The sequence below is a fragment of the Bos javanicus genome, chromosome 16 (genome assembly GCF_032452875.1).
Source record: "Bos javanicus breed banteng chromosome 16, ARS-OSU_banteng_1.0, whole genome shotgun sequence".
Lineage (NCBI taxonomy): Eukaryota > Metazoa > Chordata > Mammalia > Artiodactyla > Bovidae > Bos > Bos javanicus.
Window position 1 is genome coordinate 42418212 of NC_083883.1, and position 27443 is coordinate 42445654.

Sequence of the window (27443 nt, forward strand, 5' to 3'; positions counted from 1 at the left end):
AAGGGTTTCCAACTAGGTTTTATTTTAGTGTCCAATATTATCAGCACTGATACAGGAGTAATTCAGGCAAATTTATCACCTTAAATACATCAGAGAAAAAACTCACTGTGTCAAGCACATCTCGCACTCCAGCAAATGAACATAAAGACAGAACAAAGTTAGCAGCATTAAATTAAAGTGCTTTTTGCCACAATTCTTTCAGAGTCTCACCCTCAGTGGTATAAACTCAATTTTATTTGTTGTGTAAGAAGCTCAAAATCCCAGGGGATACATTAAAAAAAAAATTCATGTTTAGTTATTTTAAATAATTTCCCCCCACAAAGCACAAAATTCATTGGAATTGTGCAACGCTGATTTCTCTGGACATACTGTGAGGTGACCACCATCCGGGTCTGGCAAAAAGCTTGGCCATCCTCTGCTGCACAACAACCTTGGCTAAGTCCATCACTTTGTTCCACACACCAGAGTAGACTGAGGGTTTGAAGGACCAGTGGGCACCTGGAGAGCATGCCAACTGCATGATACCCGCCAGCGAGCAGAGGCCACTGAGCTGTTTCCCTGAAGTCAGAGGCGGACTCAGAAGGGCAGGACAGGCCCCACCTCTCTGCCTGAGCTTGCCTCTTTCTGGGAGAGCAGTACTGCTGGCTTCTAGGAAGCTCTCTGACCTGCCCGGCAAAGGCTGTCACCTGAAGGCTGCCTGCCCCAGACAATTAACACCATGGAGACAGGAACCTGCCCCCACTGTGACCGGTAACAATCCCCACACTCAACATAGGAAACACTTTTCAAGATCAACTCGAGGCCCCATGTGCCACCTGGAGGCTCTGGGGTCAGGAAGGGTGGGAGGCTGGGCGCTGGGTTCCCTGTGCTGTCTGCTGGCCGTGTGCAGCATGGCTGGCACAAGAGAGGTCTGGTGGCCAAGGGCGGCTTGAGCCAAGGAGGGGTGAGGGGTGGGAACACATTTCTTGTGGAACCTTAAGCTGGTAGGGTGGGCTCTCGGACCCCATGAGCCCCTCCCAGAGTGAGGTCAAACAGAAGGCCCTGTTTTGTGCCCACTACTGATCCTTCAGCCGTCCTGGGTGGGGTCCACTCCCCTCAGCCTGCCGCCAAGGTCCCCATCTTCTGCCATCTTTCCTTCTACTACATGCTTTAACGATCTGGACCAAACCATCTTTCACCAATAAGAAGCCAGACTACGAGGCTAACGACCGAAAGCAGAACAAGGGACACGAGAAGGGAGGCAAGTCTCTCTCCATCATGGCACTGGCCGCCCAAGACAGCACAGACAGGACACAGCTTGCGCACACCACCTCCCTCCCGGCCACGCGCTCCAGCTGCCTCTGCGCTATCTTCCTGCCCCTCATGGCAGAAAGCCTGCCTCCGCCTAAAACCCAAGCCACACTCAGCCCACTGCCAATGCGGAAAGGCTGGTCTGGAAGGCTCTGCAAACAGACTGAAGCATGAAAGCCAAAGAACCACACTGACACAAAAGCCACAAGCCTCCTGGGACTCTCTGAATCATTCCTGGTGCAAACTGGGAAGAAAATGCAGCCTCCCCACAAAGGCGGCCTTTCTCTGCAGGGGAGCTGGGGTGCATGGTGGGCAGGTGTGTGGGAGCTGGGGTGCATGGGGGGCAAGTGTGCGGGGGTCGGTGTTAAGCGTTTGCCAGGGGCAGGGGCGGTACCTGCCTGATACCCTTAAAGGTCCAACCAGGCCTTCTGCAACACTGGCCAATCCCCAGAGTTCATCAAGCAATCAATCAGCAGCTTCTCAATCAAGAGAGCATGACAAAGCAAAGCAAAGACTGAACTCCCCAGTACCGTGCTGTCCAGACTCATTAAAAAAAAAAAAAGTCTCCTTTAGGGGCACAAGTTGGAAGGTCTTCCTGCAACAGCAGGCAAAGGAGGGGAAAATAACTAGCGCTTCAGGGCTCAAGATGGTGGGAGACTGGGTGCTTTCGTTCTCACGGCAGCGGCAGTGGACAGGAGCTGCACGGGGGCCTGGTGGTGGCAGACCCCCCGCGCTCGCAGCACTGTCCTCCCCACAGGGGGGTCCGGCTCCGGGTGCCCACTATCTGCTGGGCTGCAGGTACTGGTGGGTGAACATGTTGAGTTCGCTGTCCAACCAGCCGGCTTTATTCCTGCAGAGAAAAGGTTACCTTGTAGTGGCAAGAGCTGATAACTAGCCGTGGCGTAACCTGCCAAGCGTTCTACCGGACACCTGACTTTTATTCCTCTAGTAACCTCCGCTTCACAGACGAGGAAAATGAGGTCCAGAGGGATTAAATAACTTGCCACGGTCACACGACTCATTGGTGGTGGAAATAAACTCGGGCTTTTCTGACCCTTAAGCCCTGTGTTGGCTTCACGCTGGGCCCACCGACAAGTTCCCAAACTGTTGGGAACGCCGTGTTCTGCCTGTCAGCAAGCGGCAGTCCTCGTTGGGTTTACCCTGGCCCTGCAGGTGACGCACAGCAGAGATGCCCACCCCCAAGACCCACGCCTCGTGAGATTTCCCCTGGGGATGAGCGGTGTATCTCTAGAAAATAGGTGTCCCTGGGCAGTGGGCGGGAGTGCACGTCTGCACTGCAGGGAGGGGAAGGCCCACGGACAACCCTGGATGTAGCCCCTCTCTGTGCTGACGTCAGGGCACGGCAGGAAGCCCCGAGTTCCCATGTGCTGATGTTATCTGGGCCTGAGCGGCCAAGAAGTCTACAGAGCACTTGTGCACGCAGCTCTGTGGCTGTGTCATGAAATCTCACTCCATCTTACAGATAAAAGCAATGAGACTTGGGGAAGCTCAGAGATTTGCCTGAATGTGAAGGCCGGGACCAGAAGCCAGCACTCCTGACTCCGGGGACCCACCCTCTCTCCAGCAACCTGCTGCCCGAAGCTCTGACTTTCAGTGGAGACTCCATGCAGACCTGGGCTCTGAGCCAGGCTCGGCCAGCCACCAGCTAGCTGGCTGGGTCCCCTGTGGGCATGGGTTTTGATAGGCCACCATCCCTGGGCTCACAGAGAAATGGTGGAAGTGAGGGGTGGGTCTAGCCCAGTGTTCCTGCTGACAACAGAGGGCAAGTAACGTGAGGAGGCTCAGAGGGTGCTGGTGTCCAGCAGGCTGGATCCTTCTACTCCCGACTTAACCACCTACTGTGGGATCCCAGTTAAGTTACTCAACACCTCTCCAGGCCTTAGTTTTCCTTTTTATAAAGTGAAGGTGACGACAGGTCCCTGCAGGAATGTTGAAGATTCGGACAGCACATGTCAAGTGGCCGAGATATCGCATTTAAGGACGTGCCTGTCAGCTGTAACCTCACAGGACGGGTTTCCTCTGCTGCCACCTCACCTGAGCAGTTTGGCTTTGCTCTGAAGTGAATCAAGAACCTCAATTTTCTTATTCATGGCGGCGATTTCCTGCTCCAGGTTCTCCCGGGTGACGTCAACTTGCTGACACAAATGAGCAAAAGTCCCGGACAGTTCCCTGAAGGGGGAGAGGGTCAGAATCAACCAGGCTGTGTCAAGGGTAAACCAGACTCAGGGCAGGGCAGCCGCTAGCCTGCCAGTCACCTGCACCGGCCACCACCTGTCCTGGTGTGGCAGCATCTGCCCCATCTCCTGCTGAGACCATGGACGTCACAACCACCACAAATACCAGTATTACCACAGTGGGAGAACCAGGAGCACAGGGCAGGACACCCCGACCTGGACACAAGAGACCAGGATTCAGATCCCAGTTCTGCTGATCAGTCTAGGGCAAGAGCCACCTGGCTCTTGTGTGTGTCCAGCTGCTCAGTCGTCTCCAACTCTGCAATCCCACGGACTGTAGCCTGCCAGGCTCCTCTGTCCACGGGATTTCCCAAGCAAGAACACTGGAGTGGGTTGCCATGCCCTCCTCCAGGGGATCTTCCCAACCCAGGGATCAAACACACGTCTCCTGCGTCTCCTGCACTGGCAGATGGGTTCTTTATCACTAGTGCCATCTGGGAGCCCATGACTCCTCTTAAATCTCAGTTTCCTCATTTTGAAAAAGAAACTGTCAGTAAGAACACCTACTTCAAAGTGTTTGGGGGGAAAATGAAGTATTAGGTGCAGAACGCCTAGCAGAGGGCCTGCCACGTAGCAATAAAAGGCAGGCAGCCAGCACCTTCGTCACCACCACCAGATCAAGCAACCACTCCCACCTGCCCGAAGATACGCCACGAAGACTGGGCTGTGGCTTAGAACATCAAACCTATGCCCACAACGCAAGTCCTTCAAGGTAACCCGCTAAAGATGCTGCAAGTAACGCCCTTCGTATTGCCATCTTCCTTCCTGGGGGACCAGAGGCCTACTTGGTCCCAGCCCTGGACACACAGTGTCCCCAGAGGCTCCTCTCCCACTCTCAACCTCCATGTTGTCACTGCACAGCTGACGGCCAGAGTCGGATAGCTCTTGGGGCCCAGTGGTCTCCAGGTCAGGGTAGGAGGGCACCATGGGAGCCAGCGCCAGCCCCTCAGGCTGATGGGGACACTCACTGCTGGACCTGGTGGCTGCAGTTGGAGCCGGTGTAGCTGATGATGAGCTGCAGCTTCTCACTGGCGTACTCCACAAACTGGCGCTTGAAGGCCCTCTCTTTGGCCTTGGTGGTCCAGGTCAGACGCTCGTAGACATAGAGGAGGCCATAGAGGCCAAGGGAGAGGGCAATGAGTCGCCAGCCCACGGCCTTCCACACCTGCAGAAGCACAGCGGTCAGCAGGTGCAGCCCTCTGCCGTCCCACCACCCAGCTTCTTAGCCTGTTGCTGCCAGGACTTTCCCAGGAGCATCAAAAGGCCTTTGTACCTCTACTCAGAACACTCCTCTCAACATCTTCTTGGGCCCCACTGAGACCAGAAGGGGTCTCTAGATTGTTTCTAACTAGAAAATGAGGGAAACAGAGTGTGGCTCACACAACATGACTTGTGAAAAGGTGGCGGGGCCACCGCTATGGTTGTGAGCCCAAGAGGCACAGATCCAGGCACACAGACATCTTAAACAAAAATGCTAGAGTCCTCAGAAGGGACATTCCATTCTGTGACACTGATGACAAGTGGAATTCTGAGCACTGGTGCTCAGCAGATAGCTCCTTTTGAGCTGCTTTGTAACACTTTGGCGCAAGGCAGCACAGTCAGTCAGAGCTGGGGACGTGGAGCCAGAAACAGAGGCTCCAGTGCTGCCTGCCATCCTGGCTGTGTGACCCACGGCAAGTCTATTTACACCCGTTTCCTCTTGAAATAGGAATGATGGCTTCCACCCAATTCCCAGGGTGGTTTGGGTAAAATGAGACACCAATTGTAAAAGGGTTACATAACTGTCAAGTGTCAGCTTCTAAGCTAATGACCTTCTACCAGGTTACCATCTACCAAAAAAAGAACCAAAGTAGGTACTGTCTACAGGCCGGGAGGGCGGGGCCTCAGCTCCAGCCTACCCTGGCCTTCCAAGCTGAGAAGCCAACTCCCAGCAGCTTTGTCAGCTACATTCTGCCACCATTCTACAACTCAAATGAACGTCGCAGAGAGCATGTGCCCACATCATCAGGAAAATTCAAGGCACAAGGCACTCTGGCTGCAGTGTGTCTTGGGTCAAGACATGGAGAATACCCCAGTTATCAAGAAGGCAGCCTGTGACCTCAGGCCTCGGGGCAGAAGAGAAGGGCCATAAAACCACAGCTGGCAAGATGAGGGTTCACAGCCCAGCCTGGCCTCTTTCTGGCTCAAGCCCTTGCAAGTTCTGCTCTGTTTCCTCACGTATAAATGAGAAATTCCTGGTCATGCCCACCTCTCTAGAACCCGGGTTTGTCAATTTCTCAGGTTACTTCCCTACCCACAGGACTAGGCCTACAGGGGAAAGAACATGGCCTTGGAGTCAGATGGGGCCAGAGCTCAAATCCAAGCTGTGTATCCTTGGCAAGCCAACTGCAGATTTTCTTCTGTAAAATGGGAACCTCAGTGTCACCTTATGTTGAATGAGACTTCCGCCCAGAAATGTACATTTCAGGGCTAAGGTTGCATGGTTCCTGAGATCACAGCAAAAAGTCATAATGGATGTAAAGTGCAGGGCTGACGCAGGGACCACCGCCAGATTGCCCCTCGGTCCCACCCACCTGCCCCCACCCTTCCTGTGCTGGGCTTGTCACTGACCACTCCTCCAACAACGAGAATGCCCATGGAGGTCCTGGACGTCAGAGAGGCGAGGCCAGTTACCATGGAAACCATGAGCTCCTCTTGGGTGAGGGAGCCCTGGGGCAGTGGGGGCATGCTGGGGTTGGCTGGGGTCAGGGGCATGGGCCGCTGCACCTGTGGAGAGAAACAGGGTGGTGCTAAGAAGAAGAAGGCAGCAAATCCCTCATTCCGTGAAACCCTCAGGAACCCTCAGGGCCAAGAGTCCAGAACAGGGACATGGGCCATGACTTCAACTTCCAAAATAGAAAATGAGCTCCACGTGTAGCAGACAAGGATTTCGGCTTCCTAACAGACCTGCCAGCCCAAAGGTAAACACCATGGATACCACAGATCATGAGCTGTGGCCACCCTGGAAGGCCTCAGCTTAGGTCCCCAAGCCTGGGACATGGCCCAAGAGCAGCCCAGGTGACACCTCTAGAGGTACAGAGATGGGGGTTAACATCTAAACGTGAAAACGGTGGTATCTGGACAGACAGGTCATCTAGATTTAATAATTACATACCTATAAGCTTAATAAAAAAAATACAGCTTGCTTTTGTAATTTCACAAATATTAGTGCCTACAATAAAAGTAGGTTGATCTGTGGCAGAAACCTGACTGTGTTGGTTGCCCACATGCCACAGACATGACCTCCGGGAGCCCCATTTAGAACGGCTTGGGTGCCCAGGGCACAGAGTAGCCGCCCTCAATGCCCAAGGGGGAGGGACTCCGCTTGCCTGGTCACTGTAGCCCATCAAGGCCCGGCGGCTGTTCTTGGGGCCCAGGAACCGGTTCACCAGCATGGTCCACCCAAGGGAAAAGTGAAATTCAATGTCCTCCTGAAAGTCGGCACATAGCTTGTCACAGTTGAGGTCGTAGCTGAGGGAGAAACACTGCCGAGGGACCAGCATGTCCATCTGACTCCGCACAGACACAGGAAGGAGGGGTTTCAAGCCGTCTGTCGGGAACAAAGAAAGTGGGGAGAAAGCAGAGCAGCTCAGCCCTGTGCCTCGCCAGTGCTGAGCCTCACCACACCTGCTGCTGGCAAGGATGCCGGCAGTGCGACCGAGAAACCAGGCCGGGATGAGCCGGCCTATGGGTGGGGTACGCAGACTGAGGCTCCATACCCGTTACTATGTGGATTTAAGGAGCAGGCCAAGCTCTCAGCCTCTGCTAGTCCCATGTGGTAACACAAGACGCCCCCTCCCCTGCTCACCCCTAGTCTATGCGTGGAATGAACTCACAACACATGTCCAGAACCTCAAGGTATGGAGCTGACTCATCACAAAAGAGGGGAGATAAGGAAAGGTCATTAGTTCTGCAGGCTGGCCTGAAACTGATCTCGGGCAGCCCAGAGCCCCGGTCCTGAGCCCTGTGGCACTGACCAATCATCTCCTGCTGCATGGTCTGCAGGGAGCTGGTGATGGCCGTGGAGCAGCGGTCTGACATGTTTCGGCCCAGTCCTTCCTCTATGTGGCGGTGCAGCTCCTGCAGCCAGAAGAGAGGGAAAAGGAAGCGGCACCTTCCGCCAGTGTTCCCTCCAGGGAGCCCAGGGCGAGGCAGACAGAGGCTGGCCAGCCCAGGCCCAGCAGGTGACAGTGGTAGGCAGGTGGAGTGAAGCCTGGGGCTCAAGTGGCTGAGGGGCCCTGACTCAGACCAGCATGGGCTGAATCCCTGTCTCTCGGTGACTCCATCCATAGCCAACAGGAAATATGGGGAGCCCCTGCCCAGAGCACCTGCCACTTAATGACTCACATTCTTGTAAACCTTGAGGACCACGGGGGAAGGGTGGAAGTCCATCTGGTACTCGTCCACCAACACAGAGAGGCGCCGGATCTCCTCGGCCATTGCAGTTGACACCTGCAGCAAAGGAAGTGTGCTGGTGAGGGAATGTGGTTCAACTCCACAGCACCAGGAGAGTCTAACAGGCTCTAAGAGACTGGATCTGCCTCCCTGCAAACCTGCAGTGTCCACAGATGGTCTACAGAATTAAAGCTTTTGAATTCAGGGGTATTAGAGATTGGCTGACTGAAACTCATCTAAGTTGTGGAGGAGGCGGCCCAGAAGAGGAGGACTTGCCCAGGGTCACACGATGGAACAGCAAACCCCAAGAGGCACGACGTTCTTGAATCAGGGCTATGGCTTCCTCCTGGAAGGCTGAGAAGTCCTGGAGGAATAGGATGTCTGTGTTTTCACTTTTCGAGTGCCTGGCCTCTGCCTGCCTGCTAAGTCGCTTCAGTCGTGTCCGACTCTGTGTGACCCTATAGACGTCAGCCGACCAGGCTCCCCCGTCCCTGGGATCCTCCAGGCAAGAACACTGGAGTGGGTTGCCATTTCCTTCTCCAATGCATGAAAGTGAAAAGTGAAAGTGAAGTCGCTCAGTTGTGTCCGACTCCTGGCGACCCCGTGGACTGCAGCCTACCAGGCTCCTCCACCCATGGGATTCTCCAGGCAAGAGTACTGGAGTGGGGTGCCATTGCCTTAAGTCCAAATCTCCCCAGTGTCCTTCCTTCTCCACTTCTCACCTGCCTCTCGACTTCCTCTGTAATCTGCTTAATTCTCAGTTTGTAGTCTTGCGCCAAGAGCTCCAGCTGCTTGTCAATAAACCTCAGCCGCTCCTGTCGCTCTTCACGTGTTTCCAGGCAGTAGACCCTGAGAAAAAGAGCCCTTGTTACCCAACTAAGCCAAGGAACAAGAGGGGGCGCCGGGAAGTCTGTGGGCCCCGGCTGTGATCCTGGCATTCCATGCACACCCATGGAGGCCTGCTCTTCCCCTTCCCAGGCAGGAGGGAGAGACGGTGCCAACAACGCTCTTAAGTTTTCCGAATTTGGAGGATGTGGTGGTGACAGATGGGAGGGTGCTTTTTTAGGAACTTTAGAACAAGTTCTGCCATTCATATAGAAAAAAGTCCACTAGTAAACAAAAGAGAAAAAGAGGTATAACACTACCCAGAAGCCTGGCCCAAATCACCAAGTCTGAAGTACGGATCAGGGTCGGGGAATGGGAGTTCCAGCATATACTGCTGGTGGGACCACAGACAGGGCCAGATGTTTCAGAAAGCCATGGGTAAAACTGGGTAAAGCTGAAATGCATACACCCCAAGACGGAACACTCCACCTTCTCTAGCAGATGCACACTAGGGGATACATAAACTGATGTCCACAGTAGCAGGGTCTACAACAGTAAAATAATGAAATCTAAAGATCAATCTACAGGAAACTGAGAACTGCTCTTTCAACGAAAACTCCTAACCTCCAACTACAGGCATCAACAAGGACAGAGGACAAAAACAATGCTGAGTGAAAAGCAAAGCCAGGTGCTGCACGCTCCCGTACCTGTACATCTGAAACACACGCAGAGCAATACCGTGCATTCTTCAGGATTTACATAAAAAGTTCTTTTTAATGAATGACAGGACTACACACCAAATTCATGATGGCAGTTACCTCTGAGGAGCAGGCAGAGGGACACTGGGGCAGGGACTGAAGAATCAAAGGGTATTCAACAGTTTTTTTCTGTGTTTTATTTGTTATATTCTGACAATAAAACAAATACTGTCAATTGTGGGCAATGGAAACAAGGTATATTATTCTCTGTACTTTCTCATATATTTTAATCTCTCAAAAAAAAAGTATCTTTTAATTCTCTTTTTAAGGTGTATTTGGCCATGCTGCACGGCATGTGGGATCTGAATTCCCTGCCAGGGATAGAACCTGCGTCTCCTGCAGTGGAAGCTCGGAGTCCTAACCAGTGGACCACCAGGGCAGTCCCCAAAAAAGGTATTTTGAAGAAGTGCTTTCTGTTTCTGGCTCTGAGAATGGCTGTAGTGCTAGGCATAGCACTGGACCAAGGCTGCCAGCTCAGACTTTCAGGGAAGCTCACTGCACAGACCCTGCAGGACAGACAGATGCTCCACAACCTCCTCACTGGCTGCTCCTTGTGGCTCGAACGTGGCCTGGTGGAAACCGTGAGACCCTGCTCTGCCAGCTGAGCTCTGGCCCTGGGCCCAGCCTCAGACGAGGGTGAGGTAGTCATGGCTGCGCTCCCTCTGCCAGTCTGCTCCCGGGCTCTTACCGCTGCTCCTGTGCTGCGATGTGCAGAGAGTCCATGATGAGGCGGACGGCCTCTGCGATCTGCTTGGCCCGGACCGTGTGCTGCTCAAACTTGGTCTTCACAGCCGACTGGGAGATGCACTCCTGGAACAGACAAGAGGTGCCAAAGGAGGCAGAGGCCACTAGCCAAGAGCCAGGCTCAGGCATTCAATTGCCAGGGAAGTGGCTGGGGAGCGCCAAGGAGGCACAGAATCTCCAGACAACAGGATCAAAGGCTCATGCTCACCTCAAATCTCCTCTCAAAATTCTGAAACTCAAACATCCTCACTTGAAAGCCTTCTGCAAGAGCGCCCCCTAGGAGAAGTGCACCACATTAGTCCAGAGATAACTCAGGCAGCCAAGAGCTTCTCACCCAGGGTTCCTCTCACCACCTCATTCTCACAACTATTTTTACCGGCTGACTTAGCACAAGACCCACTGTCTCAAGCGTCAGGGAAAAGCAAGAAGATGGTTCCATCATCACCTCCTTCGGGCATGCCCTGGGCCTTCTGGATCCTGGCGTTGAGCACCTCTTTGGCAGACACGAAGAAGATGCGGTCTCCAGCCTGGCCCCGATCCACCACGCCCAGCTCATCCACCAGGAAGCTGGTGCAGCGCTCCATGTGCTGCCGCCGCACCTGGAGCCCAAGCAGACAGGTATTATATGACCAAATGGGGTGTGAGGGGGCCCTCCTGAAGGAGCCCATGGCCCCCGGTGGCCTCTTTTCTAGGAGTACAGGTAATCTAGTCACATGGCTCAGGATTCTGAAGGTATCAATACACATGCAGTGATCATTTCCCACCATCTGTCCTCCAGCCACCGGGCCCCCCAGATCCCAAGTCACAGGGTTCCATGGGGTGCAGCCTGTCCAAGACACCTGAGGCATCAACAAGCAGAAATGTTTACACATGCCCCAAACTGCCTTGTTAAGAGCCTACAAAAGCCTCCCTTTGGTGCCCCAGAAGGAAAGGAAGCTGGGGGTCAAGAAACCCACACCTGTGAGGGGGCAGGGAGGAAGGCTCAAGAGGGAGTTGATATATGTATGATAATGGATGACTTTGTTGTATAGCAGAAACCAATACAACATTGTAAAACAATTTTCCCCCCATCAGAAATATATTAAAAAAAAACAAACACAGAAATCCACACCTGGACTCTGTACTGACAAGCTGAGTCCTCCCTGGCCTTGTTTATTGAATGAGAGGGCGCCACCCCAAAATCCTTCCTTGCTCTGAAGCCGTAGGGCTCCACTGCTGGAACTTCAAAGTGACAACAAGCCTCGGGTGGACACCTTCCACATGCCAGGCCTTTGCTCAAGGTGAACAGATCTCATCCTCTGCACAACTCCATCTGTTACACCCAGCCCACAGGTTAGGATTTACCTGGGTTAGTTGGGTAGGTTAGGGAGTTTATCAGTCACACTGACCAGCATCTGCTGACTACACAGTTGATCATCGCCCCATAGCACCTGTGACTCCTTTTTCTTTCATGTTACCCATACAAAGTAAAGCATTCTGAGCTGTAAGAACCAATTATTCTTTGCTCTTCTTGTAAGCTTCTTTCCTGGATGCCTTTCAAAGCTACGCCTCTGACTCATTCTTCAAGAACTAAGGAGAGCCCTGGTCCCAAGCAAGGGCTCGGCTAATGTGGTGTGGAGGCCTCTCAGCATGGAGAAAAGCCTTCTGAAGATTAGAGGGGAAGGGGATACACATATACATACAGCTTATCCACTCTGTTGTGCAGCAGAAACTAACACAACACTGTAAAGCAGTTACACTCCAAAAAAAAAAAAAAAAAAGAGGAGAGGGGTCCAGGGAAGTGAATGGGAGAAGTGAAGCGGTCCCATAGTGACCCCAAACACCTCATGAGACAACTTTGGTGATGAAATTCATTCAGGCACGCGGCCAGGGAGAGCACACAGAGAATCTAGGTAGATGCATGGGGTGGCATTCCTCAAGTTGCTGAGTAAAAGAGGCGCCCACCTCCTCCATGTACTCAGGCTCCGAAGCAGAGGCATCCCAGCGGTTGTTCAGGATGAAGATGTTTGGGCGGGACAGGCGCTCGCTCACCTTGTGGAAGAATTGCTTTTCCTGGATGAGGGGAAAAACCTCAGTGAAGGAGGGGCTGTGCCAGCCAAGGCCCTGCTGGCCCGCCTGCTCGGCTGGATCTTGGGAGTGAGGGGAAAGGGAGAGAATGGGTTACCGTCTGCATCAGGGTGGACTCCGAGTTGGCCACCAGCACAAACACGTCGGCGTCCAGGCAAAACTTGTCAATCCAGCTGTCTAGCTCTGTGGTGACATCGATGCCAGGGCTGGAGGTGACAGGGGTAAACCATCATCAGACCCGGGGCCCTATTCTTCCTGCTCTGAACAGACCTGAGGCAGCAGGCAAAGGAAGAGAAAGCTACAGAGGAGAGGGAAATCGCCCTTCCTGGAGGGATTCTTACTTTTCATCTCATGTCCTTCCAGACTGTCTGAAAATGTGTTTTTTGTCATATGCATCTATCACTCACATAAAAACCTAAAGATCTGTAATTTGACTTTGTGCATGCACGTGTGCATGCTAAGTCGCTTCAGTTGTGCCCGACTCTTTGTGACCCCATGGACTAACTGTAGCCCGCCAGGCTCCTCTGTCCACGGGATTCTCTAGGCAAGAATACTGGAGTAGGTTGCCAGGCCCTCCTCCAGGCGATCTTCCCAACCCAGGGATCAAACCTGCATCTCCTACACTGGCAGGCAGGTTCTTTACCCATGGGAAGCCCCTGCATTTCACTTTGCGGGTATACAATCAAGGTGAAGTGCTACATTTATCTGAGTCCAGCAAGCACCCTCATAGCAAATTTCTTGGTATAGTTATAGCCTGTTCACAAAGCAGGAGCAAAGTGTTGCCTTGAGAAAAATAAAACGCAACAGGGACCTCATCAAGAACAAGCTCCACCCTCTCCTCCAATAAACATACTGACATTGGGTTGAGGCCAAGAACCTTCCCCGGTTTCGAGCATCCTTCCTATCCCTCTTTACAGACCACCACTGGGAGATCTTCAGGGCCCTGATGCCTGCCAAGATGATACAATAACCAGACCCTGAAGGAAATCCACGAGGCTGGAAGATGTGGTTAAGCTGGTTTAAAAAGTAATATACTTCAGCAGAGCAACAACATGACTTTGGGGACACTGGCCTGGAGGACCCAGAAATGGAAACCCCGGGGCCCTCCCCGTCTGTACCTCCTGGGGAGGCACCTGCCCTCCTACCTGTCCATCAGCACCAGGTCATCCTTGAGAAGCGGACACTTGGAGTTGGGCCACATCACACTCACCAGGCTGCCAGCATGCAGCTGTTCGTCCTGGTGAAGGGCATGAGCCAGCTGGTTCACCGTCTGATGGGGGTGGAGGCAGAAGATAATCAGGGTCAAGGAAGAGCCTCAGGGCTGGAGACCAGTGCAGCCTAGCCCCAGGATAGTGGCCTGGACCACAGGCCAATATGCTACCCCTCTTTCATTTCATGCATACAAAGTCAAGAATTGGGAGCTGCTAGCAAGAACCAACTATCCTTAACTCTTCCGTTAAGTTTCTTTCTTGGATGTTGCTCTGCATTAATTCTTTATGAACCAAAACGAGCATCTGGTCCCAACCCAAAGTGTAGCTGGCTCTCAGAAAAATGAAAGCACGCGAGCCCTGAGCTGAAACATTGGAATCAGAGAGCAAACGCAGGGATTGCTCTCTGGCAACACCCCCAAGAACAAGGCATACACACTCTGCATTGCAAAGAGAAAAGGCCTGCCCAGCAATTCACAAGGACTGTGAATTCCAGACTCCAAAACCTCCCTGAAGCTCTCACACTCCCTAAACAGCCAGGCTAGGACAGGGCTTCCCAAACTCCACTACAGGGACACTGCCCCCTCCTTAGAGGCGCCTTGGGTCCAGACACAACAGACCCACTGGTTGGTCTCAGCCTAGACTTGACCCACCAGTGTGACTAGGGCCAAAAGCCAGACCGGCAGGGCCCCCTCACCTTGACACTCCTCTTCTCCTCTGAGCCCTCTGTGAGGAGGAAGGCCTCGTGGCCATCTGTGCCCTCCACCCTCAGGAAGCAGTTGGTGGTGTGGCCGATCCCGGAGGGCAGCACTTTGTCCCAGAGCATGGCGTTGATCACGGTGCTCTTCCCGTTGCTCGTCCTACAAGGAAACCCACTGAAGCTACCGCCATCTGCATCTCAGGTTGTCACTAAGAAGGGACGGCCTGGAAGTCCAAAGCCTTGTCCTCTATAGTGACATCAGTGCCCACACAGGCAGAGTGGGTGCTCTGTGCTTAGGAAAATAGACGGACAACCCCGGTGGCCTGTACAGGTGACGTGCCCTGGTTCATCACGGTAAACCAACTACAAGGGGCTCCCGTGGCGTGATGCCAGCATGCAGACACTACCTGCCTTTGAGTGAGCCCCCTCAACATGAGGCTCTCAGCATCATGCAGGAGACCACCTGTCTGACTCGGAAGACTAACCCACTTCTCCTCTTCTACCAGAAGCCACTGACTCACCCCAAGCTGTCTTCCTCTGTCTAAGTGACCTCAGCTGAATGACCCCGAAGTTTTTCTACAGAAGGCCAATTTTGTTGCTTTTCTCACACCAGGTTCCTCTCAAACATGAAGCCCCACCCGTCACTCCCCGCTGATAAGGGCCTGCTCTAGGGTAGATTATGGTAGCATTCTGTATGCCACCCCCTTTTCTACCTTCTTTTTCTTTAAAACAGCTCCACTCCGCAAACTCATCAGCTCCAGCTCACCAAAGCCAGGGTCACAGTTCTGAGGCGAGGATGAAAAATGACAACCCAGAAGGCTGAAGGACACCCCAAGGTGATGAGGGGCAGAGGGGCAGCGTGCCTATTCCTCAGGCTACCACTGTGTGCAAAGCATCCAACCTATCTGAGACCTTTTTTTTCCCCTGTGCTGTGCTTAGTTGCTCCATCGTGTCCGACTCTTTGCAACCTATACTGGGCTTTAATTTTTTAAAGGTGGTTTAAGAAGAAATATATTTGGTCTTTGTCCCCAGTTCCTGGCAATTCCTTAGAATTTCCTGAGGGATAGGAGTGTCCCTAGTTACTCATAAGGAGCCCCTACTGAGCATACCTGTTTACACTCATGAAGTGACTAAGGTGGGGCCCCCACACAGCCTCAGGATGGGCTGATCACCAGAAAGACCAAGTGATCAGAGGGTTGGGACTTTCAGCCCCACCCACTAAACGTCCAGGAAAAGGAAGGAGGGGGGCTCTGTAGATTAAGCCCCATCGATCTGTTGAACAGTGAGATCTGATGAGCTTCAGGGTGGAAGGCAGTGTGCCCTACTTCACAGGGACACAGCTCCCCCACTCAGGACCCTCCCAGACCTCGCCCTGTGCACCTCTTCATCTGTATCCCTCACAATATCCTTTATAACAAGCCAGTAAACCTAAGTGCATGCTGCTCAAGCAGATTAAACTCAAGGAGGAGGTTGTGGGAACCTCTGATTTATAGCCAGTCGATCAGAAGCACAGGTGTCCGAATGGCATCTGAAGTGGGCTATCTGGGTACCAAGTTCTTATCCTATAGGGTCTGCCACCTCCTGGTAGAATGTCAGAACCAAGTTCACTGTGCAGGACACCAGTCAGTGCCCACTGAGAACTGGAGAAGAATTCCCTGGCACTGTAGGAAACATTCCAGAGGTGCCTACTTGACCTCAAAGCATAACAAAGAGATCTGAGGGCTAAAAGTATAAAACGTTTAGAAGAAAACATAGGGGGGAAGCCTCATGACGCTGGAATTGGCAGTTTCTCAGACATGACGTCAACAGTATAAACAAAGAAAAGTATAAATAAATTGGACTATATCAAAATAAAAAACTGTGCATCACAGGACACAGTCAACAGAAAGGTAACTGACAAAATGGAAGAAAACATTTACAAATCATATATCTGATAAGGAAATTCAGGATTCCTACAACTTGAAAAACACACAAAAAAATCACAAAACAACTACAAAAACTCCCAAACAATTTAAAAGTAGGCAAAGGACCTGAACAGACATTTCTCCAAGGAAGATATACAAGTGGCCAACAAACACATGAAAAGATGCTCAATATCTCTAAGCATTAGGGAATGCAAAGCAAAACCGTAAAAGCTACTAACTCACACCCATTAGGATGGCTACTGCCATAAAAAAAAAAAAAACAATAAGTAAGTATTGGAAGGATGCAGAAAAACTGGAACCCTTGTGCACTGCTGGTGGGAATTAAAATGGTACAGTCGCTATGGAAAACCATATGGTGGGCAGCTTCTCAAAAACTCAAAAACGGAATGATCATATGGTCCATCAATTCCACTTCTGGGTATGTATCCAAAAGAAGTGAAAGCACGGTCTCAAACAGGTATTTGTTCACAGCAGCACTGCTCACAGTAATCAGAAAGGGACGGCAACAAGTGTCCATCGGGGATGAATGGATAAACAAGATATGGAATATACATGCAATGAAATATTGTTCAGCCTTAAAAACGAAGGGAATTCTGACAAATGCAATGATATGGATGATTCTGGAGGCTATTACACTGACTGAAATAAGCCAGTCACAAAAAGACGTGATTTCACTTATATGAGGTTCCCAGAGTCAGCAAATTCATACACAGAAAGTAAAGGGGTGGTTAACAGCCAGTGGGGGAGAAGGGACCAGGAAATGTTACTTAACGGTAAGTTTCCATTTTCCAGGGGAAGTTCTGGAGACTGGTGGTGGTAACAGCTGCGTAACAATATGAACGTATTTAACAAAATGGAACTGTACACTTAAGAAAAGTTACAATAGGAAATTTTGTTATGTCTACTTTACCACTGCTAAATATAAAAAAATTAAAGGGAGAGCGCCGAATTCTGTGGTGTGCTGCCTGCTTCCCTGCCTTGGGGTGGTCGGATCCAGCACAAAGAGCATGCCTCCCTCCCAGCTGGGAAGAAAGAAGGCATGAGGACTTCGAGACTCACCGGCCGAAAAAAGCCACCTTCATGTGCCGCCGGGCCAGCACCTCGCTGATGCCCCTCACTTTGGACAGGTAACCTTTGACGTCCAGAACCTGTTCTTCTGTCGTAACTGGGTCCAGTTCTGCATTCCTGTAGGTTTCTGCAGGTGCAGATTGAAAACAGTTCAGCCCACCGTCAGAGTTTCAGAGTTCCAGAGTCCTAGTCTGGATGGCGGAACCCACCCCCGCAGGACTCTGTTCTCCAACTGGAGGTCCAGACTCCTGTGGGCCCCAGTGCAATAAAGACTGCTGGGTTCCAGTGCAAATGTTGGTTCTTACCTCTTCCTGGGTTTGTGACCTCAGGCAAATGAACATTCCTGGGTCTTAATTTCCTTAGGCTTAAAACAGAGATAACAACAGCACCTACTTCATGTGGCTGGAGAAAGGATTAACTGAATTAAAATACAGAAGTGCCAAGAATGGGGCAGGTATCTGATGAAGATGCAAATGTTGACTGCCATCATTTACTTATATATTCGTACTTAAGGTACACTTACCAAGTTCTCAGTATATGCCAGGCACTGTTCTGGTCAAACACAGCCTCGTTTAATGTACCCATCAGAGCTACCAGACAGTGGGGTCAGGGCTGAGTCTGGGTCACTGTGCACCTTCTCGAGGCCCTGCCTGACCTGGCCCCACTCACCGCTCCAGCTGCGTCTCGGGCACCTCTGCCTTGCCTGCTGCCTCACCACATTCCCACACTCACCACCGCTCCAGGCTTTGCTTGGTGCTTCCTCACCCCACCCCTCCAAAGAACTAACACACCACCTTGGGGTGCTCTGGCTCATTCTCACTTAGCCTGCCCTGATCCCACCAACGTGAGTCAGGTCCTCCTGGCTTGCGTCCCCGAAGCAGCCTGGACTTCTTGCATCTTAGCCCTTGTCTCAGCATAGGGTAACTGCCCCACTCACCTGTGTGCATCAGCTACCACACGCGGGCCCAGCTGTCTGACTCCCACACCCCATGTTCAGCAGGTGCACAGTGTTTGCTAAGTGAACAGATCCTGGGATCACTGCACTCCTTTTCCCCAGGGCCCTTGCCACGTGGCTGGATAACACCTTATGACAGATGGTAGCAACTGAGAAAGACCCTGTCCCCTTCCCATCCAGCACTTGCGCCAGGAAGATCCTGAGCTGGCTGGACTGCAGACGTGTCCGCCCTCAGCACAGCCTGGCTGCCATGGACTGAATGTTTATGTGCCCCATGTGATGACAGTGTGATGGTACAGCTGACCCTTGAACAATGCGGGGGTTGGGGGTGCCAATCCTTCGAACAAAAATCAGCATGTAATTTAGTCAGCTTCTGTATGCACAGCCCTTCTGTATCCACAGTCTGCATCCACGGATTCAACCATGGATTGTGTACTATTGCAGTACTTACTATGGGAAGAAAACCATGTATAAGTGGATCTGTGAAACTGAAACTCATGTTATTTGAGGGTCAACTGTACATAGAGATGGAGCCTCATGCCTGGGGTTAGTGTCCTTATAAAGGAAAACCTGAGAACTAGCCAGCCCCTTCTGCTATGTGATTACATGAGCTGCTATGTGAGAGCTCGAAGCCAGGCCTCCAGACACCAGATCTGCTGCTGCCTTGGTCTTGGGCTTTCCAGCCTCCCAAAACTGTGAGAAATAAATTTGGGTTGTTTACAAGCCACCCAGTCTATGGTATTTCTGTTACAGCCGCCCAAACAGACTAAGGCACTTATGAACCACTGGGATGACAGGTCCCAGCCTTGAGAACAGTCCCATTGCACCCAGAGCACAATGGGTGCATTTAAGAGCCGCCCAGTGAGTTTCCCCTACAGCTGGTGCCAATGAGGCCTCCCCATGTCCACTGGTCACCCCTTCTCAGACCATCGACATTCTTCCCTTAAGTGGGCACACGGGTGTAGCTTTTGGAATGTGCGCCAGAGGAAGCTGGCTCTCCAGCCTGTGACTAGAGAAAGAAAATTTTAAAGAAAAAGCCATCAGCTGACAAGCTCTTACTACTGCCCTTTAGAGAACAGTCCCAGGCAGTAGCCTTCCCCTCCCCTGGCCGGGACAATCCCAAATACATCTCAGGATCACCCCAGTGCTTTTCCCTCCCTGGAGGCCCACCAGTATGAGAGGCCTCCTGTTTTCACAAAAAGAGAAATCAAAACACCCATTCCTGATGCCATCGCACAAACATCTTCATTATGAACCAGGGTGTTCACCCACAGAACCATGGGAGTGAGTCAGAGCATCACAGAGGGTTAGTTTTGGCTCCGGGGGGAACAGCGGCCTGGTCTGTCCCATCTCTGCACACCAGAACTACTGCTAAAGAACAGATACTAGACTGGAATCATTTCAACTACCAATCCTACACCCTTGAAATTCAGATCTTTAAACTCAACAAATTCTCTGGGAACACCTTTCCTGCATTAAGCACCATGCTGAGGGCAGGGCATGAAGAGTCCCTGCTTAGTCTGTTCAGGTTGGTCTCACAAAACACCATGACTGGGAGGCTTAGACACAACAGAAGTGTGTTGCTCGCAGTGCTGGTGGCTGGAATTCTTGGATCAGGGTGCCAGCCTGGTGAGGTGAGAGCCCTCTTCCAGGTGGGAGACTTCTAGTCATATCCTCATGTGGCAGAAGAGGCGAGGGAGCTTTATGGGGTCTCTCTGATAAGAGCACTAATCTCACTCACAAGGGCTCCACCCTCATGACATAACCCCTCCCCAAGGCCCCGCCTCCTAACACCATCACAGTGGGACTGAGGATTCCAACACGTGAACACAGAGGGACGCACGTTCAGACTCCAGTACTGGGACTACTTCCTTTCTTTCGAGGGAGCCTAAAGGAGCAGCCTGACATGTCAGCCAACCAAAAGCCAATTTGCTCTAGGGGAAGGCACCAAGCAGAGAGCGGCGTGTCCCCGAGGCATTCCCACTAAACTTCTAGGGCTCTGCAGATTAGAATTAGGAACCCCCACCCCCGGTCCCCCCTAAGCTCCTCTTTCACAGATGAGGAAACCAAGGCCAAGGAAAATTCAGTTCCTGGCTATTCACTGATAACTCCAGGGCCTGGAGCCAAGGTGTGCCTTCTAGACAGTCTGAGAAGACAGTAGCTGGAGTTGGTGCTCAGACTGAGTAGGGCCTTGGGAACCAGCCCTTCTCTGCTGACAGAATGAGGATTAAGGTTGGGCTCAAATTAGTAACTAGAGGAAAAGGTGCCGGTGATGCAAGTCTTATTCAAAGTCCTGGTATCTAAAAATATCAGAGAGAGAATACCCTGGCCAGGAACAACCAACACCCAGACACAGGGTGGGGGACTGGTGGCAGCCAGGCTGGGCCAAGGAAAACACCTGGACTTTGGAGTTAAGAGACGCCAAGGTACAGTCCGCTGTGTCACTTACAAGGTATCAACGGCTCTCAGAACCTCAGTCTGCTTGTCCCTCAGGTGAGGATACGATTTACCCACCCCTTATGATTAAGCGGAGCAGAATCTGTACAATTCTCAAGGATGAGTCCTGTGTTTCCCTGGCCCAGCCTCCCTGGAGCCCAGTTTCACGTGATTCCAGGAGCAGAGTACCACTGAAGGTGACAACCCACCTGGGCGTGAGCTCGTCAAGGGCAGGGCTGTACCTCCCTGTCCCCAATTCTGCCCCCTAAATACTGAGGCTGACAGGAGCGGGCTTGGCTGAGCAGGGTGCCCGTCTCACCTTCCAGGAAGGTGGCGCTCTCCTGGATGTAGGCCCCCAGCTGCTCAAAAATGCCATTGATCTTCTTCTTGGCAGTGACAAAGTGCTTGAGCGGGGAAGCATTCACTTCAGCCATGTGTCTCTTATCCTTCTTGACTGTGACGATGGAGTTGCATCGAGAGAAGAGCAGGGACATCGCGCTGCGAGAGAGAAGACATGTGAGCGAACCCAGGGACCTTTTGCTGGGGTGCAGAAGAGTGCGAGCCGCAGGGGCACTGGGCCTGGCTCACAGGCCCATCCAGAACATGGGCCCTCCAGGACCAGATTGCAGACAGCGAGATCAGAGCCAGCATCTCAAGGCTAGGAAGGGACCGCCTGGGCCCATCTTCCTATCACACAGTGTGGGCACCCAGGGTCCGGACCTTGGGTCCAGTTCTGGTTGTTCCCTTCTGGGTGAACAAGGACAGGCCTGCCTCACCCACCTCAGAGAAAGATGGGGGAACCACAAGGTAACATACAGAGATGTCCTCCTCTGAATTTTCGCCAGAAAAGAATGACAGAGATCGCACTTATTTCCTATACATCACCCCCTGAGAAAAGGCACTGAATACTCAGAGCAGTGAAAGCAAAGTGATGTTCAAGGTCAGGCGCTTCCACCACCCTCCTTGGCCACTCTGCTGCCCAGTGCTGATGGCCCTAAATTCTATCAGGTTTTGTTTCTTTGTTTTTATTTTTGCCTTGGTTGCCAGTGGGGAGGATGGCAAGGAGGGCTGATCCTCAAATGAACGCAGTCTACTTCTACAATTTATACTTGTAAATGTTTACTGTTGTCTTTTCGTTATAAATGTGTCTACTGTAGAAAATGTGGGAACTAAAGGGAAAAAAGTCCACAACCTCACAGTTCTACAACAGGCACTATTACAGTTGCTTATCACCCCAGTCTGTTTTTGTGTGGTAGCTCTTTTGCTCTTACTCAATCCTCAGTCACATGCACATCTTTGTGGCCTATTTTTTGTTTTTGTTTTTTCACATGGCCATAACAAGTTAGGGGCCATGAGGCTTAACTCCAGAGTCCTAGAGATCTTTACTCAAAGTCAAAAGAGGCAGACAGACTAGAGAAGCTGGTCCCCAGATGCAGCTGGCAGTCCCTGAACCAAAGTTCCTCAGAGTCCCCACCACGCACAGTGCCATTTCTTCAGCAGAGCCCTCAAAACCCTGGCAAGTCCCAGGAAAAAGGCCTTTCCAAGGATAAAGGGTGGTGTGCACAGCTGTGTACGCCTGGATATGCCCTCCTCAACACTCAGCAGTTCCCTGTCGGTCCCTCCCTCCCCTGCCACCCTAATCACAGTGCCATCCGCTCTCCACCCGACCCGGCACGCGCTCTATCTGGGAGATGACAGGGTACTGCCTAGGAGTGAACCTACAGAGAAACTGCCAAAGCGTGCTGAACCAGCTCCTGAGAAGCAGAAAAAAAACAAACATTCCTAATAACTGAAAACTGGCCCTTAGGAACTAACCATCCCAAAGAGCGAGGAGAAAGAGAGACCCACAGGGAAATGGGAACCCACATGTTTTATCTAAACCTACAAGTTATTTTTCAATGTTCAAGATTTCTGGAAAAAATGAGAGAGAAGTGACTGTGTGTCTATTTCTGCCTTCCTCCTTCGGAATATACCACAGCTGCGAGATTTTCTCAGCATGGTGCCTACTTTCAAGGGCGTGAGTAAGAAAGTCAGGGACTTCCCTGGTGGTCCAGTGCTTAAGAATCTGTCTTGCAATGCAGGGGACGCAGGTTCAATCTAGTTGGGGAACTTCGATCCCACGTGCCACAGAGCAACTTAGCCCACGGCTGCAACTAGAGAGTCCCAGCACTGCAATGAAGGATCCTGCATGACACACCCAAGATCCCACTGCTGCAACTAAGACCTGATGCAGCCAAATAAACAAATAATTGTCAAAAAAAAAAAAAGGGAAGAAAGACAGCAGATAGAGCTCCCCTGGTGGCTCAGCAGTAAAGAATCCACCAGCCAACGCAGGAGACAGGGTTCTATCCCTGGTTCTGGAAGATCCAACATGCTAAGAAGCAACTAAGCCCGTGCTCCGCAACTACTGAGCCAGAGCCCAGGAGCTGTAACAACTGAAGCCCTCGAGCCCTACAGCCTGTGCCCTGTGACAAGAGAAGCCACAGTAATGAGAAGCCCAAGCGCCACAACTAGAGTAGTTCCCACTCGCTGCAACTAGAGAAAAGCTATTACACAGAAAAGAAGACCCAGCACAGCCAAAACTAAATAAATAAATAGAATTAAGAAATGAAAGACAGCATCGCTCCAAGAAGGGGAAGAAAATGCCACTGGCTCCTCCAAAGCAGAAACGGAGAGTACACTGCTATCAGGCTTCCTGTGGCCCAGCAGGAAAGACCCTTAGAGACATAGGGGATACATGTAAGCAGAAGAGAAAGTCACCGGAAGGAGAACAGGGTCTCACAAGGTAGCTGGCACTGCAGATGAAATTCTGGAATCAGAGAGAGCTGGGTTCAAATTGTGATTGTGCTGTTTCTGGGCTGTTTAAACCTCAGAGCCTTGGAGTTGTCATGTGCACAAACGAGATATCACGCAGAGTCCGTGAGAAGATGAAAGATGATATGGCACAAGCTCAAAGGTAGTTTTACATACTATCAAACAGCAACAGTAATAAACTCTACCAGCAAGATCACAGGACTCCCCCTGGAATAGCCAGCCTTCGGGAGTGAGCAGACGCAATTCCACCACCAGCACACCCACAGCCACCCCATGGCTGCCACAGGGATCGAGGCACAGGTCTGCTCAGGGGTGAGGCTCAGCAGTGCCCCGCCCCAGAAGTGACTTGCTTGCAGGCAGCAAGTTCCCAGATATCAGCGGGGCTTTTAGGAGCAGGCGTTTTCAAGTTCTGCTCATTCTTTGCAAGCCCAAAGGATACGACACCAGAGGCATTAGTGTTCAGTAAGTGCAAGATTCAACAGCATGCCCGTAAGTTAGAGCCGAGTGCTCCAAGGTCACCTGGTCTGCCCAGATGGCAGCCCGTCCAGGGGCTGCCCAGCGTTCACGTCCCCCGCCTGCAGCTGCAACCTGAACCTCCCAGGTGCACCCTACCACCAACCCCTCCAAGCTAATTTCTCTGCCCTTATTCATGCCTGAGTTGAGAGTCTATGTTTGTGTTACACATGCTGCTTTCAGGCTGGAATCCTCTGCCCTTATTCATTCATTTGGCCTATGCTCCCTGTCCTTCTAGACCCAACTCTAGTGTCACCTCCTCCATGAAGCCTTCCTTGACATCTGCATGGAGCCCACGCAACCTTACCAGACTTTCAGGATTTTTTTAATCACACTTTCTCACCATCTAATTTGTGAACTTCTAGAAAGCCAGCCTCTGATACAGAGCAATGACCTCCTTCCATTTCTACTTTCCTCCTCCACAACCGTGAGACATGGTTTGAGTTAGCGAGTGCCCCTAAAGGGAATTACCTTCCTACCCTTCTAAACCTGGGATACATGTATTTACTTTTCTCTTACAAAGCAGCCTTTGGTGAAGCATCTGTTTCTTAGTATTTGGAGTTCAATGAGTCAAGAGAGTTGATCAAATCCGTCAGATTCCAGGATGTAATCCTTCCCAAGAGAGAGCTGGGCACACGTATGTGCACAAATGGACCACAGCTGCAAATGTACACAAACTCCAAGGCTGGGTCCCGCCCTCCTGGGCTCCACCAGCTGGCTTCCTAGGCTTTCAGAGTTGGGGGAAGCAGCTGGTTCCTGATCCTCCTCTGGAAAGCCCCGATAGCCCCTACTTCACCACAGGGCTCACAGCAGGCATGCGGAGCCGGTCCCCCAGGCGCAGCTGGGCCAGAGTCAAGCTCCAGTATCAGCTATCCACCAAGTGGCACGCAGCAAGCTGTTGTGACCGCCTCAAAGTGCTTCCCGAGGTCATGGTTTCAGAGCGTTAACACTAGCATTTTCCAAAGTGCAGTCCACAGAACTCTAATGCAGCCAATGTTCCATACACACAGGGCTCCATAGTAGAATCAATTTGTAAAACACTACATTCTACAGTCTCCCCCTGCACTGTAGCACACGAGCACAACAAAGACTGTGGGAAGGCAGGCTTGCTGTAACGACTCTCACTTCACTGTATTTAATGCTGCATTTCACAAACTTAGCTGAAGAAAACCTTCTTCTACATAACAGGAGAAGGATCATACTTTGGGAAAAGCCTCATTCATCCCAGTAGTCTCCTTCTCTCATGACAAAAAAGTGCTGGGGGCATAGTAGTAACAGATACTAAACTAAAAGCAATTCTAAAATGCTACTAGCACTCGCAGGGACTGAAAAGCTCAGCCTCAACCTGGGCTATTAGTGGAGGAGGATTAGGTGCCGTGGGTGCAGGGACAGCAGCCACAAAATTCACTCCCAGGTGTGTTTGGATCCCAAGCACAGTCCCTGAGTCCACACCACCTCCTTACCCAGTTTCATGCACAGCGACTCCTAGCAGGGAAAATAAAACGGATCCACAGATCGTCTGCTGGTACAACTGGAACAGAGGAAAAGCTGAGAAATTCAAACAAAAGAGTATACACAGTAAAGAGGCAGAGGAGACTCTTAGAAGAACTGTGATAAGGAGCCAGTGACCCAACTTCCGGCGGGCAGAGAAGGGGACAGAGGAGCCAGCACAGCAGAGAACAAATGAGGGAGATAGAGACTCGTTCTTCAGGCAGCCCAGAGATCCCAGCCATTTTCTTAACTGTCAACCTTTAAATGGGCTTTCTTGGCAACCAGTAAAATCATGTGAAAGGAGACAGTTTTTTCCAACACAGGTTGGAAAGATCCAGCCCTGTTCAAGAGAACCCTGTCCAAGAGATTCAGCGCTAGATGGCCAGCAGAGTACACCCCTTTCCACTCCACACAATTCCAGGCTGCCAGATGTCTCGGCCACCACTTACTTTTCCGATGGTGAGAGACTTTCACAGGGTAGGCATCATGAACACGGGCTGGGTCAAAAAGAGGAAAAGAATTTGAGTTCTTCTTCCTCCTGTCTCAGGTTGAAGATGGCTACTGAATGACTCCGCCAATTCTGAGTTACTAGAAAAGCAAAGAGACAGGTCAGCAGGCAGGGGGAAAAATGGTGCCAAACAAGTCTAATTAGGTTTAAAAAGCCAAACAAACTCATCCCCGAGGGAAGTTTACTCACTGAGGTACTGGGGTGGTATGTGAGGAAGTGCCCTGGGGAAAAACAACCCACGGGTTCAGGATCAAGCCTGGATGCGCACAAACATGTGTTCAGCCATGTGCTGGTGACAAGCAGGGACTCTGGTAAAAGCACATCCAGAGGGACCACAGGAGAGGGCAAAACCAGTTCAAGGACTAGGCTTGAGGGCTGTGGCACTGAGGACTAGAGACCGGAAGGTGGAGTTGAGACAGAGAAGTGGAACTTACTGAAGGCCCCGATCTGTCAGATGCTGTAAGATGTCTTACTTAACTCTCAATTCCACAGTGCAAAGACAGGCTTGGAATATTTAAAGATTTATGAACTGCGAGTTAAGAGGCCAAGCTTGGAACTGAGATATGGCCTCCCTCCCATTGACTGCAAGCCTCACTTGTTTTCAGTTATGTGGAGGGGCCTCACCTGACTTTTGGGGATGGCAAGGGTGACAGTTACAGCCCTTTCTAGGAGGAAAGAAAGAGAACAGACAGAGAAATGAAAGAAATAGGGCAATCAAGGCTTACAACAGATGGAAATGGGAATCGGCAGTTTTGGCTTCAAGCGTCCAAGCAGCTATTTATGTACATTTTCTGTCTGCCTTGTGTGTGTGTGTGCACGTGTGTGCAGGCATGTGTGTGCACATATGTGTGCGTGCGTGCTGGCGCTAGAGTTAGCGATGGATAAAAAACAGCCCCTGCCCTCAACGGAGCTTACCGTCCACCCACAAGCCAAACAAGTACAGCGACAACTGTGCCAGGGCAGTAAGTGCCCAAACTGAGGCGCCTACGATGATGAATATGGGCACCTATCATGTGCTGAATAAATGCTGGCAAATATAGAGAACTGGACAAGAAATGGGGAAAGGGCAAGAATAGAATCTAGCGGGGAAGGGTGAGAAAGCGGGAAAAGTGGAGTGACAAGAAGCCTCAGGAGACCCCACCCCCAAGTCCCGAACCCCGAGTCCCGCCCCCTCCTCCAAGGGCCGCGGAGGGCCCGGCGGCGAAGCGGGAGCGTGGGCACGCCCGCCCGCCCGGATCCTGAGCCTTCGGGAACCCGGCGTCCCACCGGCCCACGCTGGGGTATCCAGGACTCGCCTTGTTGGGCCGGGTCGGGCCCCACCACCCGACACACTCGCCCTCTCACCTTCACCTTCCTAGCCTCCCAGCGGCCATCATACCCCCGACGTCACCAACGAGCGCCACTCCCGGCAGAGGCGAAAGGAGGAGGGAGGGCGAGCGCGTCACCAGCCGT

General features: G+C 51.7%; 1 protein-coding gene across 9 annotated transcripts; it reads right to left on the reverse strand.

Moving 5' to 3' along the window:
- Positions 1 to 27425, reverse strand: MFN2 (mitofusin 2). Of its 9 annotated transcripts, none has more exons than XM_061382687.1 (21): positions 27336 to 27423; positions 26616 to 26656; positions 25933 to 26071; positions 25456 to 25523; positions 20985 to 21163; positions 17266 to 17401; positions 14279 to 14441; positions 13519 to 13643; positions 12471 to 12579; positions 12251 to 12358; positions 10752 to 10905; positions 10515 to 10582; positions 10251 to 10372; positions 8702 to 8828; positions 7932 to 8036; positions 7562 to 7664; positions 6914 to 7134; positions 6156 to 6311; positions 4514 to 4710; positions 3346 to 3480; positions 1 to 2140 (listed from the first exon to the last, which is right to left on the reverse strand). In XM_061382687.1, the coding sequence occupies exons 5-21, from the start codon at positions 21157 to 21159 to the stop codon at positions 2071 to 2073; spliced, it is 2274 nt and encodes a 757-aa protein (XP_061238671.1). In that variant the 5' UTR covers positions 21160 to 21163; positions 25456 to 25523; positions 25933 to 26071; positions 26616 to 26656; positions 27336 to 27423; the 3' UTR covers positions 1 to 2070. The 9 variants fall into 9 exon arrangements, with proteins under 9 accessions (XP_061238671.1, XP_061238668.1, XP_061238667.1 ...); XM_061382684.1 differs by having other exon boundaries at positions 25456 to 25540; XM_061382683.1 differs by lacking the exon at positions 26616 to 26656 and having other exon boundaries at positions 27336 to 27425.
- Between the last annotated feature and the right edge of the window lie 18 nt (positions 27426 to 27443).

Coding starts and splice junctions, on each gene's coding strand:
- MFN2 (XM_061382689.1), bottom strand. CDS start 21,159: ATGTCCCTGCTCTTCTCTCGATGCAACTCCATCGTCACAGTCAAGAAG. Junction 10,906..12,250: donor AGCCTGAGTACATGGAGGAG/GTGGGCGCCTCT, acceptor CTTGGGCTCCAG/GTGCGGCGGCAGCACATGGA. Junction 10,373..10,514: donor ATTTTGAGAGGAGATTTGAG/GTGAGCATGAGC, acceptor TGTCTGTTCCAG/GAGTGCATCTCCCAGTCGGC.